Source organism: Thrips palmi, unplaced genomic scaffold, assembly GCF_012932325.1.
Source record: "Thrips palmi isolate BJ-2018 unplaced genomic scaffold, TpBJ-2018v1 HiC_scaffold_19, whole genome shotgun sequence".
Lineage (NCBI taxonomy): Eukaryota > Metazoa > Arthropoda > Insecta > Thysanoptera > Thripidae > Thrips > Thrips palmi.
The window spans coordinates 6,026,456-6,046,344 of NW_023144628.1; the positions used below are offsets into that span (position 1 = coordinate 6,026,456).

Sequence of the window (19,889 nt, forward strand, 5' to 3'; positions counted from 1 at the left end):
CCGCAAGGCACGGCGCGGCACGGCTAGTTGCAAGTCGCCAAAATGCTAAAAATACCCCAGTCCCTTGCCCCCTTCCGGTTTTACTTTTCCCACCGCCGTTTCTGTCAACGCGGCGCCGGGACGGGTGCGTCGGCGCGGTCGGCTCTACCCCCCGCCGCGGCGCGGCGCGCGGACATACCCCCGCCGAGCAGGGAGCGCCGCGCCGCCGCGCCGCCGCGGCGACACCCCACGACGTCGTGCGGCCAACCCTCGCAGGCCCAACTTTCACCTGCCCGTGCTGCGTTGGGGAAAGGTGGCAGCTTGACCCACTGCGAGAGGACTCGTCCACACTGCAGATGACGTGGTCGTCGTGTTGATTATTTCACTACATTTTTGGAAATTAGTTAATGGATGACATAAATAAAACGAATTCGCGCAGCCTTAGGATTTTTGTTTTGCGAAAGACTGTCCTGCAGCCGTATGTTGATTGGCACAGGGAGTACGCCGCGGGTGTTTGGACCGATGGAGCGCGCGCCCCCGAGTCACTCTCTCTCTCTCTAACTGCAGCCAGATCCCGCCTAACTCTGGTCAGGTGACTTTGAGCTCCAGCCGTCGGAAGCAGGGATTCGAAAGGAACGAACAAGTGAACACGGGTGTAGGTCGTTAATCTGATTTATTGAAAACAGTGCCTAACGCGCCGGGGCGGGCGGCGCTGCCGGGCCGGGGCGTGAGGCCCTTGCGGGCCCTTGGCCCTTGGCTTGGCTGGCCGGGGCTCCGGGGGGTTTGGTGCGGCCCGGGGCGTCTGACAGGTGGCTCGAGCCGGTCGACACCCGGAGCGGCGCCCCCCGGGGGCCCTGGGGCCCCAGGGCCGCGCAGCGCGCTCGCCACGACAAGTACAGAGTAGCATTTACAAGTGTGCTTACGATCTACGTTTCCAGGCGGACAGACAGATTGGAAAGACAGGCTGACTGACAGACACATCGTCCAGGCCGGCCGGACTGGAGGCCTCGGCTGCACCTGGGGCCGCCAGGCTCACCGACGCGAGGCGGCCGGCCTCACATACAAAAATAGAATTACATCGTTTCACTCGCGAATCACACTAACCATTCACTCGCATTCATCTGACTTCGCACGCTCACTCACACACTGCCTCACACACACACACCACTGACACTCACACAGGCCTTCATTTATGGTACAAAAATAAGTAAAGGGGCGAGAATCCCTATCGGCCGAAAAGCGCTACAACAACGAACAGCACGAAATTGTTATTAAAATTACACTTTATTTATTGTTACGGTAATCGGGAAGCGGCTGAAGCCGTTTTGTTTGTCTCTTGTATCGACTCGCCTTCTTGGGGCCGATACGAGGTGCAAAGAACGACACACTTGTCCATAACACACAGACGTCCGCGCGAGGCGAGGCCTTTCGAAGCACAAGGGACTTCCCCGCGGCGGCGGCCGGCCTGGAGTAGCCCTGGGCGTCGGCGCTACCCCGCGCGCCCCCAGCGCGGACGGGCGCTGCAAAGTCCCTGGGGCCGAGGGTCTGCGCGCCGGCCGGGGGGTAGCGGCGGGGCGGCGGGGCTGGGTGGGCCTCTTCTGGGGGTGCACCGGGCGCTGCACGCTGCACGCCCGGCGGCGGTCTCGGCGGCGGCCTCCCTGGCGGCCTCCGTGGTGGTGGTCTCCGTGGTGGCCTCCGTGGCGGTCGTCGTGGTGGCCTCTATGGTAGCCTCTATGGAGGCCTGCCTCTCTGGTGGCCTCCGTGGCGGCCTCCGTGGCGGCCTCCGTGGCGGCCTCTGTGGCGGGGGCGAGGGCTTCAAACGAAGTCCTCGCACAGGGGCTCCTTGTTGTGGCCCGCGCCGTTGCCGCTGGCGTGCGGGACGTGCGGGGCGCCGCCGGCCCCGGGAGCCGACCCTCACAAAATGTCCAGGTTAGAGCCGTTGACCCGGGAGGTGGCCGTGGTGCGGGTGGACTTCTCGGCCATGAGGCGGCCGTTGCGCGTCTCCAGGGTGGCCTGCGGGTGTCCGCAAGACACCACCTTGAAGAAGGCCTTGCGGAAGTTGTCCGAGAGGAAGGCGTACAGGATGGGGTTGACGCACGAGTTCATGTACGCCAGCACCTGGCTCACGATCTGCACCACCAGCGTCAGCTCGTTGATCTCGTAGAGGTCGAGGCTTTTAGCCACCAGCACCACCTGCAGCAGGGGGTTGCGATTAGAAGGTGCACCGACAACGCAGAGGTTCGCCCCGCACAGTGGGCCAGAGGACCGGAGCAGGCAGCCAAACGCGTTTTGAGCCGCCGAGTCGCTAAACAGGACTCGAACCGAAAATGTTGACCCCACCAATAGATTCCACGTTCGGAGAGCAGTCCATTGGTGGGGTCACCACACGTTGGGTTCGAATCCCATTGAGCGACTCCGGAGCTCAAAACGCGTCCGGGCCTTCTTCACCGGTCTTCTTGCCCACTAAGCGTCACAGGGAGAATGGGAGAGTCAAAACAAAAGGACGACTCAGCCTACCTGGATGGGCCCCCAGCAGAAGGCGAAGATGGCCACCACCACCAGCACCATCCGCGTGACGCGCTTCTTGCCGCGGCGGCTGTCGGCGGACACGCGGCCGCCCGGGGCCACGCCGTGCCACAGCCGGGTCAGCATCAGCAGGTAGAGGATCACGATGGTCAGCAGCGGGAACACGTAGGCCATGACGAAGAACAAGATCTGCAACAGGAGAGGCAAAAAGGGGTCGGGTCAGTCGCCTGGTGGCGGCGGTCCGCGGCAGTCCGCGGCGTCGCCTTCGCCGCGCGCTTTTTGCCGGGCTTCGCGAATGCCCGCGAGAGTTTCGCCGGGCCCCGCGAGTGCCCGCGAGAGTTTCGCCGGGCCCCGCGAGTGCCCGCGAGAGTTTCGCCGGGCCGAGTCCCCCGAGAGTTCCGGCCCGCGAGTGCCCGCGAGAGTTTCCCGGGCTCGCGAGTGCCCGCGAGAGTTTCGCTCGGCCGCGAGTGCCCGCGAGAGTTTCGCCGGGCCCCGCGAGTGCCCGCGAGAGTTTCGCCGGGCCCCGCGAGTGCCCCCTTGGCGGCGGCCGGCGGACTGGACTACGTCTAGCGGGGCACACGGACGCCACCATTAGGGAGGACGATATTGGGCCTCGGGGACACCTCGGCGGATAGCGAAAGGAAGGAGGGGAACGACTTGGCGGTCTTCTTCGGGGGGGGGGGGGGGGGGCGGACGCCGCGGCTCAAGTGGACAGAGCCGGCCAACTAATTGCCGGACAGTGGGCGGCGGGGTGGGATGGGGCGGGGCGGGGTGAGGCGGGGCGGGGTGGGCGCCCGCGGAAGCAGGGGTAGGCAACACGCGCGACGCGCTGGCCAACCGTGAGGCCTACACGACGACGGGAGGCGCTCGCAGTCGGAGAGGCGGAGGAAATGGGAAAAACTAGCCTGGCGCGCGCCGCTGCGCACAGTGGGCCAGAAGACCGGTGGAGGTAGCCAATACTCTAGATGTTTTTTGAACTCCAGGCTCGGAATAAGCCTCAAGACGGCCCGCACGGCTCCTACCTGGCGACCAGGCTGGGCCGGCCTGGCCGTCCGGCCGCCGGGCAGTCCCACCGAGTACACAGCCCCTTCACGGCGGCGGCCTCCGACACCTCAAATTGGAAAAGTTCTTTCGGAAAAAGCGGCAGAAAAGTGCGACTCATTCTCACGTCTCGGCCGTTGGAAAAGGGCGGGCGACGCAAGGGGTGGGGCAATCCAGTGTCGGGCCAGGAAGGGCTTAAAGGCTTCGACAAAGTTTACGCCGAGCTGCGCGCCAAGCTGCGCGGAGCCGGCGGTCGTCACACGCGACGGGCACACAAAACTTGCCGAATTAAAAGGGGGGTGAAATGATGACGGTGACGCAGCCGCTGACACGACGAGGACAAATGGACGAAAATCGCGAATTCGGGTTGACTTTGGGGCGTCGAAACAAGACGATGAACAATCGCACTCGTCCCACTCCCTCTCCGGGCTGGTGGTCTCTTTGGGTTTGCGAGTTTGCGATTGGCGCCGGGGTGCACTGTGCCCCTGCCTCCGGATTGGTCGGTCCGGGTCCGGAAAAATAGCGACGTTCGACGCCGCCGCGCTGCCGACCCAGTGCCGGCCCGCCGGGGGGACATTGCTCACGACCTATCTCGCAGGTGCCTCCATGCATCACGTCAAGCGCTTCTTGCGCGGGGCGGCGTCGGGTGCACTGCGGGCACTGCGGGCACTGCGGGCACTGCAGCAAGGAAGGACGCCGCCGGGGCGTTACGATCTCAAGGAGGGCTGGTCCCGTTGGCCGTTCGGCCGTTCAGTGAGGGGTATCAACTTCGTGGAGATTGGTTGCGTCGCCGCGCGCTACACTCAACAGTGAGCTCCAGCAGGTGAACAGTGTGCCATACTCACCCTGAAGTTGCGGAGCACGGGGTCGGCCTCCAGGAAGATGCAGTGCGAGTGCTGGACCTCGCCGTGGGAGTAGGTCTCCAGGCCGTGGTACATGTAGGCGGGCACGGAGATGACCAGGAAGATGATCCACATGATCCAGATGGCCAGCAGGGCGTTGCGCTCCGTGCGGTACTGCAACAAGACGAGGCGAGTTGGTGTAAAGTATGAACCGGATGCTCTGCCACGCGTAGCGTGGCCCGCCGGCCCGCCACGGACTTTTGGGCCTGAGATCGCACAAAACGCGACTCCCGATGCACCTTCTCCTCTTTTTGCGTCTCCTCTGCCTTGTTGGTGGCGTCGGGGTCTGGGGCACAGGCGGGCGCGCAAAGGCGTGCGTACAGTGTACAGCTGTATCGGGAAACCCTCGGCAAGACGGCGGCGCGGGGCGGCGCGGGGCAGAGAGCGCGAACGCCGAGTCGATCTCGGAAACAAATATTCTTTTGCCTGCCCTTTCAGCTTTTCTCCGCCGCCATCACACGGCTTCAGCTTTCAGTCGGCGGGCGGTCCCGCCATTTAGCCTTCCTGCTCCGCGGATGCAAGTGTGTGTGTGTGTGTGTGTGTGTGTGTGTGTGTGTGTGTGTGTGTGTGTGTGTGTGTGTGCGTGTGTGTGCGCGCCCCTCGGCGCGTGGCGGCTCCGCGGCTCAAACTTGATATGGAATATGGAAGGCCGCCCCGCGGATTTGCCGCCCCTCTCCACTCCAACCTCTTCGCTCTCACCGGCAAGGCCCCCTCCGGGGCCCTCCAGCTGCCCCGCCCCACCCCGCCCCGCCTCGCCCGGCCAGCAGACCGTTTCCGAGAGTCGTTTTCGTCGCTGTCTCTCTCTCGCACCAGCAGGGCACGCCCCGTGAGTGCGAGAGAGACAGCGCGACGGAGACGATCTCGGATTGAGGCGCTAGGCCCGGGCAGGCCCGCGCTACAAACGGCGCGGAGGCCTTATTCAATACAGCGCCTTTCAACCACCTCATTTCGACGGCTAATCTCACTCGCCGTGTGCGTGTGTGGTGGTGAGAGTCTGTGTGCGTGTGTGTGTGCGCGCGCGTGCGTGTGGAAAAGACTTGGAGAAAGTAATCGAGAGAGCAAACCCAGGCAGCCGGGCGCGCCACCCCGAGTGACTGCGCCTCAGGAAAGGAACAATGGTCCCGGCGCGAGGTTATAGATCCACCCACCCTGGAAAAGGCACCGGGGGGGACTTTACCACGGGATAAAACCACCCCCCTAGGCTGATTCCTGAGGGGGGTGGTTTCAACCCCACTGTGGGAAAAAATCACAGTAAATCCTGTAGTGATTAGTACAGCGGTCACTGTAGTTCAGAGTACAGGATTTACTGTACTTTTTTAACAGGATCTACTGTACTTTCTACGGGATTTACTGTACCACAGGAGTGGAGTACGGAATATCCTGTACCAGGTACAGTAGATACTGTAGCCAGGCACGGTAAATCCTGTGTTCTGAACTACAGTAAATCCCGGCAAAAAAATTAACGGGATTCACTGTGGTTTTTTCGCACAGTGCCGTGGTGAAGTCACCCCCCTGATCCGTGTAGGGAGTGGTTTTATCCCGTGGTAGAACCACCCCCCTAGCTGGCTCAGAGGGGTGCATTTATCACGGGATAGAACCACCGGGGGGGTTCATCCCGTGATAAAAGCACCCCCCTGAAAATGGTGGGTCATTTCATCTCGTGATGAAACAACCCCCCATATTTTGCATATTTTTCGGGAGAGCGTCCCGGTCATCTTTACGCTTTTTTTCGTCTCCACAAGACTGTACACCCAAAATCGGGGCGCATACTTGAAAGCTTGCAAACGAAAGTGCTTTGGAAACGTAATATTCACCAGCTTTGTATTGCAAACACCTTCGCGATTTTTTGTTTGCATTCCACACACTAAATTCCTATGAAGTTTTTTTCTGCGCCCGATGCACAAAATTTAAACATGCACTTCGTAACGCACGAATTTGTGCGCGACAATGCACGATTTTCTGCATACTCACGCACAAAAATCGTTTCTTGTCGCGCACAAATTCGTGCGTTACGAAGTGCGTTTTTAAAATTTCGTGCATTGGCGCGCAGAAAAACTACATAGTATTAAGTGTGAGGCTTTCGTTTTGCCGTTTTGGGCGGAATGCTGTAAAACCCCCGTCAATATGAAAATTTGGGGGGTGGTTTCACCCCGTGATAAAGAAAACCCCGTCTTTGGGGGGTGGTTTTATCCCGTGATAGATGCACCCCCCTGAGCCAGCTAGGGGGGGGTTCTACCAGGGGATAGAACCACTCCCCAGGACCAGAGGGGGGTGACTTACCTCGGTAAAAAACCCCCCCCTTCTCAGCAGTCAGCCAAGGGCGGTGGTTTTACCCCGCGGTAAAGTCACCCCCGGTTCTTTTGCCGGGGGGGTGGATCTATTGCCGTACCCCGGCGCGCAGCGCACCCGTTTGTAGCGGGGGCTTCCTTGTTCAGTTAAGAGGCTGTGTGAGACAAAAGGCAATCGGGCAGGCGAGGCGCGAGGCGAGGCCGCCAGACTGATTCCGCGAGTCGTTTCGTCTCTCTCGCACTCGCGGGGCGTCCCAAACAGGTGCGAGAGAGACAGAGCGAACGACTCATGGAGCGTAATGAGCATCGCGAGGAAGGCGGTGCCTTCGATCCCCTCTCAATAATAAAGGGAGCTTTATTTATTCTGCGCGCCCTCTCGCTTTGTTTCGCTTTGCAGCCAATCTGACGCCCGAGTGGGTTAGTCCGCCCAAGGGCAACCCCGGGGCAGCCCTGGGGCAGCCGCGCGGAAGGAAGGGCGAGTGGGGCAGGTGGGCAGACAGACGGACGGACAGACAGACAGACAGGCAGACAGGCAGGCAGGCAGGCGGACATACTGTCAGAAAGACAGACAGACAGACGGAAGGCAGGTCGTGAAGGACACGGGTGGGATGAACAATTGCAGCGGTGGGTTCTATTTCTGAAACTGACTCCCCCTGCGACGACGAGAGGACTCATCGCGACTCATCGCGAGGTCGCGAAAAGGGAGGCTCGGCCGTCGTCCTTGGCCGGCACAGAGCCTACCCTGCTTCTGCCGCTCTCTCTCTCTCTCTCTCTCTCTCTCTCTCTCTCTCTCTCTCTCTCTCCAACGGGACGCCCCGCGAGTGCGAGGAAGACAGAGTTCTGTTCAAGTTCGGAGGCAGCCTTTAAGGGTTCTCCTTTCATGCATTCACAAACGCCGCGCTCTCTTCGTACCGGAAAACAGGCGGCCCAGTTCGTCTCGGGCATAATTTGGCGCAGGTTTGCCGCCGGGCGGCTTCGGGTTCCCTTCGGGTTGCCTTCGGTTTCCCTTCGGTTCCCGTTCCCGGCGACGCGCGGACGCGGAAGGGCGGCTGACTCGGCGACGACGGCCTCCAAGCCCTCCCGCGCCACGAGCGATGCAAATTTCAGTAGCGGGCCCCGCCAACCTCTGCCAGCCAAAAGTCTATCCCGTCTGGGTCAACACGACAGGGCAACACTGCTTTTGCGCTGCTCAGCCCTTCTCTCTCGCAGACTTGCGGGGACGAGCCGTGGGTGCGAGAGAGACGGAGTGAGGCAAGCGCTGTTCGGGATGAGCCGAATTCGAAATCCCCGGGGCGGCGGCCGTTGGATAGGGGTCGACTGCGTCCGCCCCGTCGGCCTGCTCGTCGCGCCGCGCCGCCGCGGCGAGCCCAGATCCTCTTTCCGTCCGCAAACAGAGTTAGCGGCGACGCGGCGCGGTGGCCTCGTCGGGGTCCTCGTCGGGGTCCTCGTCGGGGACCTCGGCGTGACGCGACACGTTCCGTTCCGGCGAAGCGCGCGAGGCTGTCACCTGCAAGCTGTTTCAGACACCGCCTGTCCGCACACGGACACAGAAAGAGAGAGATGGACGGAAAGAACCAGCACGTGCTGTGGACAGATGACTGAGAGAGGGGGAAACTTTTCCCTTTTTTGCGTACTCTTTTCTTGGGGGAGTTCGGGGCTAATCGCGTGTCAGTGGCGCGCTAATTATAGTCGTTCTTCTTCACGGAGTCGAGTGAGGAGAGGAGAGCAGGGGAGCCGCAGTCCGGATTCCGGCCTCGAGAGCCCCCCCCCCCATTTCCCCCGTCTCAACGACTCTTAGTAGACTACCAATAAAACATTGGGATGAATAAAAGAATGAATTCGACCCCAACTCGTCGTGACCACTGCGTTACCACACAGACTCCGTCCGGGTCTACCTAACACCCCGACGACGGAGAGAGAAGAGAGGGAGAGACAAGGGAGAGACAGAGAGGAAGAGGACAGAGAGGGAGAGACAGAGAGGAAGAGAGCAGAGAGGGAGGGTCGAGGGAGAGAGAGAGAGAGGGAGAGACAGAGTCCTCGCTGGCCATCCGTCTGAAAACTGTATCAGTGCAGTCAAGGGCGGCCGAGGGCGGCATGAAAAACGAAACGCCATTTCGTGCCGCCATTCTTCCCGCTTAAATAGTGCAGCTGCCCGTCGTCCGCTGTGAGTGGCAGGCATGCTAGCAGCAGACTGACTCCGAGAGTCGTTTTCTGTCTCTGTCTTTTCTGTCTGTCTCTCTCGCACTCACGGGACGTTCCGCATAGGTGCGAGAGAGACAGAGCGGCGAAAACGACTCTCGGAATGAGACTACAGCATGCTGGCAGTCGGGGCGCGGCAGGGCGCGCGGGCACTTTGGCTGGAGACTTTTCAGACTCCGAAGCCCTCAAACGGGCCTCGAATCAAACGCATGGCCCCAGCAACGGGCTGCCCGTCGAGCGCGGAATCCATTGGCGGGGCCATGCGTCGGATTCAAGGCCCGTTTGAGGGCTCCGGAGTCGAAAACGTGATCGGTGTAGTGTCGGCCTCGACTCGACGGCCTTTCCGTCCGTCCCTCTGGCAGGGCGGCGAGGGTTTCCCCAGCAGACCGTCGCTCCGTCTCTCTCGCACGCTCGCGGAACGCCTCAAGAGAGAGACGGAGCGACGGGGTTCGGAATCGCTCTGCAGATAATTAAGTCATCGCCGCGACAACGAGGTGGCCAGGCAGGCGGCCGGGCGGCCGGGCACCGAGCGAAGGGAAGGGAATTGACTCCGCCTTTTATTCTCGTTTTGTTCTCATTTTGTGGCGCGCTCTCAGTGACGGCGCCAGTCACGCCCGTATTGGTATACGACAAGGGAAAGCGTTTATTGGAAAACGATAATTTAATTTTGTGGCGCGCCCGGCTCGGATTTCTTTCATAGAAAGAGAAGAGAATGACGGGCAAAGTGGGTCCACGCCCACGCCCCGCCTCGCCCCGCCTCGCACCGCCTCGCCGTTCGAGTGGGCGTCGCCTGCGCGACGAAACGACGCTCAGTGGGCCAGAAGACCGGTGGAGGTGGCCGAAACCCCGGAGCGTTTTGAGCTCCACAGTCACTAAATGGGACTCGAACCGAACGTGTGACCCCACCAATGGATTGCTCTCCGAACGAGGAATCCATCATTGGTGGGGTCACACGTTCGGTTCGAGTCCCATTTAGTGACTATGGAGCTCAAAACGCGTCCGGGATTTTGGCCGCCTCCGCTGCGCCGGGCGCAGCACACCTACCGTCATGGAGGAGATGGGGTAGACGACGGCCAGGAAGCGGTCCAGCGACATGAGCACCAGCGTGTACACGGACGCCATGGACGTGACCACGATGAGGTACTGCACGATCTTGCACCACGTGTCGCCGAACGGCCAGGACGGCAGCGAGTAGTCGGTGCCGGTGAACGGCACGCAGAACACGATGAACAGCAGGTCCGCCACGGCCAGGTTGATGATGAGCAGGTTCGTGGTGCTGCGCATCTGCGCGTTGGCCGCCACCACGATCACCACCTGGAAGATGATGAAAACAAATTGTTCAGAAACATTTCATTTTTAGGATCCGCGTTCTCAGAGACGGACTACCGCGTCTCGCTGTCGCGCGCTGTCGCGGGTCGGCGCCGAAGCCTCGGGGACGGGCTGCCGGTTCTCGGCGCGGCGCTGCCGCGAATCCACGCCCCCTTTCAACTTCGACGAGGCCGTCGCGACGACGACTCATCCTCGTGATAATTAAAATAATTAGCCCCGTGCCCCTTCCCCCCGCTCTTGTCATTTACGCGCCGTCCGCGTGGCCGGCGGGGCGTTTCCAACGGCGAGAGTGAACCTCGCCGTCGACGACGTCGAGGAGGAGGCGTAGGCCCACGACGACGTCGCGCCCCCGAGACACGCCGTAGATTGATTTATTATTGTGTTGTATGACCCTGGTCGCTGGTCTACGGGCGCGCGTCGGGCGAGGGGGTCGGGGGCACCGCCCTGGTGGCGAGAGGCAATATACCCCCGCCCCCTCCCCCTCCGCGCCTCGCCGCCACGGCCACATAAATCGTAAAATAACGCAATATACCGATCACTAAAAATTGCCCCTCTCGAGTGGCTGCGCTGCGGACGGCCTGCCTGCCGGCTGAGACTGATTCCGAACAACGGCCTGCTTCTGTCTCTCTCGCTCCACCACGCGACGCCCCGACGGGAGCGAGAGAGACAGAAGCAGGCCGTCGTTCGGAATCAGTCCGCCGCCGCCTTTGTCGCCCTGGTCGAAGGGCTGGCGCGTCGAGGGTGAGTTGTGAGCCTCGGCAGCGTGGCGGTGCCGGCGTTGCTGGCGGTCATGCACCCCGAGAGGAAGCCTCAGTGGGTCGGGCGGCCGACGTGGACCTCCGGACGCGGTTTGAACCGAACGCCCCGACAACCGGAGGATCATTTGTGTGTGGTGAAAGCGTGTGGATGTACTGATGGAGTCCTCGTTCGAAGGGCAGCAGACTGATTCCGAGAGGCGTTTGTCGTCGCTGTCTCTCTCGCGCCTACATACGGGACGCCCCATGGTGCGAGAGAGACAGAGCGACGAACGACTCTCGGAATCAGTAACAGTCCCATTCGAGACCCCGGAGGCGGGAAAAGAGAGTACAGTGTGCCGGCTCCCGCGGGCACGGCGCGCCGCGTAAGCCCTTTGAAGTAACCACGTGTGAGCGCGGCGCGCGGTCGGCTCCGTGCCGTGCATTGATTCCGCTCATTAGTGGATCCACTCACCAGCGCGTTGCCGATCAGCCCCACCACCACGATGACGAGGAAGATGAGGGGCACCACGTACGACACGATGCGCTCCATGAGCGGGCCCACCATCTCGTCGCCGGCGCCGGCCGTGTTGTTGTAGTCCATCATGCCGCAGAGGGGCGCCGCGTCGCCGTGCGTGCTGTTGTGGCAGTCGGCGAGGTAGGACAGGCCGCCGCGGATGCCCAGGCCCGCGGACACGGGCAGCCCGCCGCCGCCCGCCTCCACCACCGCGGGCGAGGCCGTCATGCTGCTAGCGCCACTCCTGGAACCGCTGGAGCCGCTGGAGCCGCTCGTCTCAGTGGAGGGCGGGCGCTACCCTCGCGGCGCCACGGTCACCATCGCCGCCTGCGACAGAGAGAGCAAAACCACAGTCAAAGACCGCCGCAGAGAGAGACAGAGAGAGCGGGGCACTCCGCAAACGACAAGACCTTCGGCGGCCTTTGGCACTGCGACAGTGCGGTGCACTCGCTGTGGATGCAATTATTGTTTGTGGCGGTCGCTGCTCGGGGCGCCGCGTGTTGCCCCCACGGGGCGCCCCCCTCGCCACGCGTGTTGTTGTGTTCCGGCCGTTCCGGTGGCCGGCCGGCCAAGAGTCGCCCTCGTCGCTCTGTCTCTGTCGCGCTCGTGTGGCTCGCCATGAGGGTGCGAGAGAGGCAGAGCGATGAAAGCAAACTCTCGGAAGCGGGCTCCGGGACGCCGACGACGCGCGCGTGCGTGGAATGGCCGAGTGGACAGCGCGGCGCGTGGCTGCAGGCCGCTGCACACTGCGGGGGCGAATCCGCTCCCCCTGCGTCGCTCTGTCTCTCTCGCACCCAAGCCCAACGCCCCACGAGTGCGACAGAGACGGAGCGATGAAAACGACTCAGTCTGCTGGATCCGCCGCCGCCCAGCGACAACACAGCAGAGGAGAGAATCTCTCTCGCGGCCACGGCGAAGGGGCGAGAGGGGCACTTAAATTTTTGGAACTGCGTGCGTGGACCAGCGCCGCCAGGCCCGCCAGGCACTCCGTTAAACTTTATCGTGCCTGCTGCCCCCGCAGAAAAACTCACGCACGCACACGCAAACACGCACAAAAAACAAACACACACACACACACACACACACACACAGCAGCCCTCTTTCCGAAGACCACGGCTCGGCCTCGGCCACCCTGTCAGTTTTCCTCTTGAAGCCCACCTGTCCTGTCTCCCCTCCCTCCTCGCCGCCCTCGGGCACAACAACAAAAACAGCAACAACAACAGACTTGAAGAATGTGTACGTTTATTATGCTCATCCTTTTTTTTTCGCCAGGGGAGAATAATCGCGAGAAGGGCGCTCTCCGCCAACAAGGAGGGCCAAGTGTGCGTCAACAAGCTGGGCGCTGCCGGGTAATAAGCGCGCCGCGGCAGGACTCTCTCTCTCTCTCTCTCTCTCTCTCTCTCTCTCTCTCTCTCTCTCTCTCTCTCTCTCTCTCTTTCTCGCGGGGCGGCCGGCGGGGGCGCGAGAGAGACAGAGCGACGGAACTTGCCGCTCGGAGTTGAGCATCGCCGTGAGGGCCCTGGAGCAAGTCAAGGGCCGGACGCGTCCATAATTCGAATCATACGCCTGGGCAGCCACTGGGGCAGCCACTGGGGCAGCCACTGGGGCAGCCACTATGGGCCACTGGCGGCAGGGCAAGGCCGGGCAAGGCCGTCGAAGACTCCCAAAGGGGTCGCGCTGCCGGCGCCGCAGTCAAAGGACCACGACGCCGTCAACCAAAAGCAACGCACACGGCAAGAGGCCGGAGCACCCCGAAGAGGCCGAGTCACAGTGGGCCCGAGGACCAAGTGGAGGCGGCCGAAAACCCGGACGCGTTTTCAGCTCCAGAGTCACTAAACAGGACTCGAACCGACCGAACGTGCGACCCCACCAATGGATTCCTCGTTCGGAGAGCAATCCATTGGTGGGGTCACACATTCGGTTCGAGTCCCTTTTAGCGACTCTGGAGCTCCATACGCGTCTAGAGTTTTGGCCACCTCCACCGGTCTTCTGGCCCACTGTGTGATTTCCAGACGGCTTTTCACACTTTCCCCTTCATTCTGGTCCGCCCGACGCCGCCGTCCGCTCAGCGTGTTTTTATTCCGAGGCAGGAATGTGCATCTCGCTCACGTTGCTGGCGGCGGCCGACGCGTGCAAAGTTCCAAGGAGTCCAAAGTTTGCGCGAGGACAAGACCGCCGCCGGCGCTGCTCCCCGACGCCCTGGCGGCCCTGGCGGCCCTGGCTGTCGAGCCACGACGGCGAGGTGCCAAGTCCTCGCCGTCCTCCTAGTCCTCCGGCGGGCCGGCTGGTTTTGCCGGCAACCTTCCCCCTCCTGCTCCGCGGCCTCCGCGGCCTCCGCGACCTGTTGCCGCTCAGGCGGCGGCAGACTGATTCAGATGAGGACTCGCTGCCTCGCTGTCTCTGTCACACCCCAGGGCGTCCTGGAAAGGCGCGAGCGAGAGAGAGAGACGAGCGGCGAAGGCCAGATCTGTCGGCAGACCGACCAACTTGCAGAGGACTGTTTTTGCGGTATGCTGCTCTGCGCGCCAAGGATTAAATATGGCGACAAGAAAGCAGAGGGATGTTTTAATTAAGTGTGAGTGGGCGGCGCTGGCCCCGGAGTCTTTCGGAGCGCTCGGATTTTTTTTACCGTAGCCGCCCTCCAGGTGGAGGTGTACCGAGCGAAAAGCAGGCAGTATGATCAAGGCCTCCCAGCACCGCAGGGCTCGCTCAAGACTCAGCGCCACGCCCTTGGTACAGTACAGGCAGTCGCGAGAGGAATGGGCCTTCTCGACCATTCAAATGACCACCGTCCGGAGTGTGTTGGGGGCTCGCTTTCTGGGCGACGCGGAAGTGAGAGTGATTTGAGGGGGCAGCCAAAGGTCCGAAGGGGCGTCTTTGTAAAGTGGCGACGCGCGGAGGCGTCTCGCCAAAGCACGTATCGCGCCCTGCATTCAGCCTGGGCGAGTCGGGGCCGGCGAGCGTGCGCGTCGCGTTTGATGTTCTCTCCCCCGGGCCCTGCTCCACCCCGCTTCCATTTGGCCAAGGGCCTGGCTAGGGCTCCCTGCAAAAAGGCCGAAACACGCACGCACACACACGCACCTCTCACTGGCGCCAGCCCGAATGTGGTGAAATTTTAATTCGGTTTCGTTGTAATTCCGCGCGAGTGGGCGGGCCTAGTGTATCACTGCGCGGCGGATTGAGGCAGGGCGAGAGGCCGCACAACACTCGAAAACGAAAAACACAAAACGCGGACATTTCACGGCCACCTGTGTTCTCCTCGGCCTCGAACCACTACAAAGGAAATTATTGGGCGGCCGAAACAACACGGCGGTGCTGCTGGCCGCCGGCCGCGCCGCCGTCGCCCCAAAATGTTTGCGCTGCACTTGGCCGACTTCATAGGCCGGCTGGGGCGGGGGCGGGGGGCGCAGCAACAACAACAACAACTCTAATTATTATCGCGGGGGATTTTTCTTATCAGATTTCGGGAACGCGATTACAGTGTATAGCAGCAGCACGCGAGTTGCGGGCGGGCCTTGGAGGCCGTGGAGGCCGTGGTGCAGGCCGAGGTGTAGACCGTGGAGGAGGCCGACAAGGCCCCGAAAGTGGCCCTGCTACTACACACGCACGCCACGCGTCCTCCTCCCTTTTCTCCCTCTCCGGCGGCATCGAAGATTCCGGCCTCGTCGGCGGAGGCCGAAGCGGGGGCGGGGGCACCCAGGCCACATAACAAGGCCCTGTGTCTGGCGCGGCGGAGCGCGGTGCCTCGGCCACGGCGTAAACAAGCCGAGCCTCCTGGAGGGAGCGGCCAGGTTCTGTCGCCGCGGTGAAAGGCTAAGAGCACAGCCCAAACAAGGTACGAAAAATAACACTGCCAAAAAAAATGAGCTAACAAAGAAAACAAAGAAACACAATTTTTGTGAGGGTCTTACAACACGACAATGAAGGTACTTATTCAAAACGAGCTCAATTTTAGTCGCTTTTAGCCAACTCGACTGAAATTTTTTGAGAGAGACCGGATTGCACTTGCAGCGTGCACTTGAACAGGGAGTAACGCAGAGTACGGAGGGAGGAGTTACGACCAACCTAGTCCTCAAAAATCCATCATGTCCCTTCGGCGCCCTTCGGGGACCACGCGAAATCTGCGTGTGAGACAAGGCCGTATACTTGAGAGCCTCTAAAGATATTTTGTTGCGCCCGCCGATGGCCTTCCCGCGCGCCGCCACTTGGCCCCCTCCCCACTCCGGCAGCGCGGCACCGCGTCTCCTCCAAGCAGCGCAGCACGCAAGTAGCAGGCCGAGCTCTAATCCACCCGCCCGGGCTGTCGAGCGCGCAGCCCGGCGCAGCCTCACGCTGCAGAGAGGGCGGAGGCGGCCAAAACTCCAGACGCGTTTTGAGCCCCAGAGTCGCGAAATAGGATTCGAACGGAACGTGAGACCCCACCAATGGATTCCTCATTCGGCGAGCAATCCATTGATGGGGTCACACCTTCGGTTCGAGTCCCATTTAGCGACTCTGGAGGTCGAAACGCGTCCGGGCTTTTGACCGCCTCCACCGGTCTCCTGGCCCACTGTGCGTCGCTACCCTACGAGGAAGCCGCCTTGCCTTTGAGCTGCTGAAGCCGAAGGCCTGAGGTGCGCCGGGCCGGCCGGGCCGCACGGTCGGTGTCGGTCCTTGCCAGGTCCTCCCTCGCCCGGCCTCGCCCGGCCTCGACGGAGACGTGCCCTACCTGGCTGAACTTTCCGCACGCAGATTCCCCTCTTCCGGCCCTCGCTGCCGTTCCAGTACGTGCCGGTCGCCACTCCGTGCCCCCCCCCCCCTCCAGGCACTTCCGGCACCGCCGAGGCAGCAGCCTGAGAGTCGTTCTCACCGCCCTGTCTCTCTCGCACTCACGCGGCGTTCCGCACAGGTGCGAGAGGGACAGGGCGACGACTCCCGGAATCAGTGTGCTGGAGGGAGGGAAACCCGGAGGAGATTTCCAGTCGTGCCTTGGAAGCGAAATAATTGGCCATGCGCGATCGCGGGGCGTGTAGGTGGCAGTGAATGGGATGGCTTTGGGGAACACGTCAACTTTTTGAGCCAACTTTGCACGCTGTGCTCCCAAACTAAGTCGGGTAACCGCGCTCACCCCAGGCCAGGCAGGGCATGCAAACTGGGGAGGTTCTAAGGCCACCACACTGTAGGAGAAAGCACCGTTATCAGGTACGTAATAAATACTGTAAGCAACCACCTCCTCTCAGAGGTACCCGCACTTCAAGACTTTTTTGCTGTCCGTTTTGCAGCGCAGCAGTTCAGTTCCGAGAGTTGATTTCGATGCTCTGTCTCTCTCGCACTCATGGGGCGTCCTTTAAAGGTGGGAGAGAGACAGAGCGACGAAAACGATTCGGATCCACCGCCCTGGCCGGGTGCTTGTGAAGCGATGACCCATGCAGCCGTTGAAGGCGTCGAGCCAGCACACCGTTTTCTCCCGATTCAAACTCGGCGCCGGCGAGAACCGTGGAGGAGTGTGATCCGATTTGGGCGGTCGAGGAGTCCCGCCGAGGACAAGGACGACGAGGACGAGCAGGGATTGGGAGAGGGACTCGATCAGAGCGACACGGCGACACGTTTCACGCGCAAAAAGTTCCCCGAAAACTTGTTCTTTTCCTCCTTTCTCCCGGGTAAGTGGAGTTTGTCTCGAGGAGAATCCATATCGCGCCAAGTACGGCAGGCGGTAGGCCAGGCCGCCAGGGCAGGCCGCCAGCCCCACCCCCACGCCTGCAGTAGTGACAACACAACGACACATAAAACTGAGGGGGCAGGAAGGGGGCGGGGCTGACGGAGTGCCGAGGTGCGGGAGTGCAGGGGTGTGGTCCCGGCTCGGAGATAGCGGAGTGGCTCGTGTCGGTGCTAAACAACAGACTCTGGGGCATGACCAATGGCTGCACAGCCCGGCACAGCGAGGCACAGCGAGGCACAGCCTGGCCGCCCCGGGGGGCTGCGGGCTGCAGCAAACCCCACGTGCACCGCCACGGCCCCGACCGCACGGAAGTACGTAAAAAGAGCAGGGGCCGGACGGCTTCAGGCAGCCACAGTGGGTCAGTAGACCGGAGCAGGCGGCCAAAACTCCCGAGGCGTTTTGAGCTCCAGAGTCGCTACACAGGACTCGAACCAAACTTGTGACCCCGCCACCGGCGCGTCTGCAGCTCGTTCGAGGGTCGGGGAAACATTCGTGAGGAAACGCGCGCGGCAAACCAATCGCGCTGCAGTGTTGGCTCTGTTTGCATTTCGTTACCCCCGGCGCTGCGGCGAGGATGATTCCGCTGCGCTCAGTGCGGTCCGTCTGTCTCCCTCCCACTCACAGCGTGTTCCGTAGGGAGCGACGAGGGCTTTCCGCCGCCGGGTTGGCAGCAGTGCGCGCTGAGTCCGCGCGGACCGCGGCGTTAGTCTAGTGTAGCGGCCGGCAATCGGCTGCAAGAAGGGCGAAGCAAGAAGCACGGCCGTCTTGGCGGCGGCCGCGTCGCGCGACGGGACGGTGGGGCCCTCGGTCGGGCCGCTCGACGGCTCGGCAATCCGCTTAGCGGCTCCCGAGACTAAGCGCCGGCATCACGACTCCTCGGTCGACTCCTCGCCTCTCTCTCTCTCTCTCTCTCTCTCTCTCCTCTCTCTCTCTCTCTCTCTCTCTCTCTCTCTCTCTCTCTCTCTCTCTCTCTCTCTCGCCGCTAGGACAGCGGTTCTCAACCTTTCTCGGCTCGCGACCCCAAATTTGTAGCCAAAAATTTCCGCGACCCCCAGGAAAAGTTTCGCGACCCCACGGGACCCCTCCTTTAGCATGCCACTGCGTCTGATCCGAGGCGGGCATTTTGCTCCCTCAACGGGCAATTGGTCTTTGGACCTTCCTTTAGCATGCCTTTGTTACGGAGTGCGATTATCAGTCTTAGTTTGGGAGCAGTATTGTCTCAAAGTTGGCCAAAACGCTCAGATATGTCTTTGAAAAATCATGTTTTGGGTCGATTTTAAGCAGCCACTGCGTCTGATCCGAGGCGGGCATTTTGCTCCCTCAATGGGCAATTGTTCTTTGGACCTTCCTTTAGCATGCCTCTGTTACGGAATGCGATTATCAGTCTTAGTTTGGGAGCAGTATTGTCTCAAAGTTGACCAAAACAGGCACAACGATTTTTCAAAGACATTTCTGAGCGTTTCGGCCAACTTTGAGACAATACTGCTCCCAAACTAAGACTGATAATCACACTCCGTAACAAAGGCATGCTAAAAGAAGGTCCAAAGACCAATTGCCCGTTGAAGGAGGACGAAATACCGCCTCGGGTCAGACGCAGTGGCTGCTTAAAATAGGCCCAAAACACGATTTTTCAAAGACATTTCTGACCGTTTTGGTAAACTTTGAGACAATACTGCTCCCAAACTAAGACTGATAATCACACTCCGTAACAAAGGCATGCTAAAGGAAGGTTCAAAGACCAATTGCCGGTTGAGGGAGCAAAATGCCCGCCTCGGATCAGACGCAGTGGCTGCTTAAAATCGGCCCAAAACACGACCCCAGCTACCTCGCCGCGACCCCTTAAAATTTTTTCGTGACCCCACTTGGGGTCGCGACCCTAAGGTTGAGAACCACTGGCTAGGAGGTGCAAATGGGGCGGACGTAAACCGAATGTCGGACACTTCCGAAGGCTTGCCAAATTTTTTTGGCATTAAAAAGGGCTTGCCCAATTTTTGGCATTCAAAAGGGCTTGCCCAATTTTCGGCATTCAAACTGGCTCACCATTCTCGTGGCAAGCAATGGCACCGGATTCGCATTGAAGTTCTACCCACTCGGGCGGCAGCACTGCGCGCACGGAGCGCGGAGGAGAATCTCGGCTCCGACCTCCGCGCTCCGTGCCCTGCGGCCGTCCGGGCGGCTGCAGACTGATTCCGAGAGTCGTCTTCGCCCCTCGCACTCATGCGGCGTCCCGGATTGGTGAGAGAGGGAGAGACGGAGCGAAGAAGTCGACTCTCATAGCCCACTGCGTGGAGGGCTTATTGACGGGACCATTATTTTTTGATGGGCGGAGAGTAGAGACCCTCCCGTCAGAGATGCGCAAGCCAGCGCTTGGTAGTCCCGTGGAGTCAAAGGCACCCTGAGTCAGGCTAGCGGGCGACCGCCGTATACCTGCTGTGCCGCACCAGATGCTGACCTGCGTAGCCTCGCGCGGGGCGAATTCGGGCTTCCCGCTCCGCATGGGACTACCAGTCGTCTGTGATTGGCTGAGAGGGCCCCCCTTTGCGCATCTCTGACGGGAGGGTCTCTAGCGGAGAGGACCGGCTCGTCAATGCCCGCCGAATAAAAGATGTCCGGGGGCAGGAAAGCGTGGGGTATGGCCTCGGGCACCGTGGGCGCGGGGTATTGCCGTCGCGTGCG

At 61.2% G+C, this 19,889-nt stretch overlaps 1 protein-coding gene across 1 annotated transcript; it reads right to left on the minus strand.

The window, feature by feature from the left end:
* Positions 1-1,759: 1,759 nt before the first annotated feature.
* LOC117645895 (allatostatin-A receptor-like) lies at positions 1,760-11,822 on the minus strand. The gene is made up of 5 exons (XM_034386442.1): positions 11,474-11,822; positions 9,980-10,249; positions 4,392-4,562; positions 2,497-2,694; positions 1,760-2,172 (listed from the first exon to the last, which is right to left on the minus strand). Exons 1-5 carry the CDS (start codon positions 11,741-11,743, stop codon positions 1,894-1,896), a joined length of 1,188 nt encoding a protein of 395 aa, XP_034242333.1. The 5' UTR covers positions 11,744-11,822; the 3' UTR covers positions 1,760-1,893.
* Between the last annotated feature and the right edge of the window lie 8,067 nt (positions 11,823-19,889).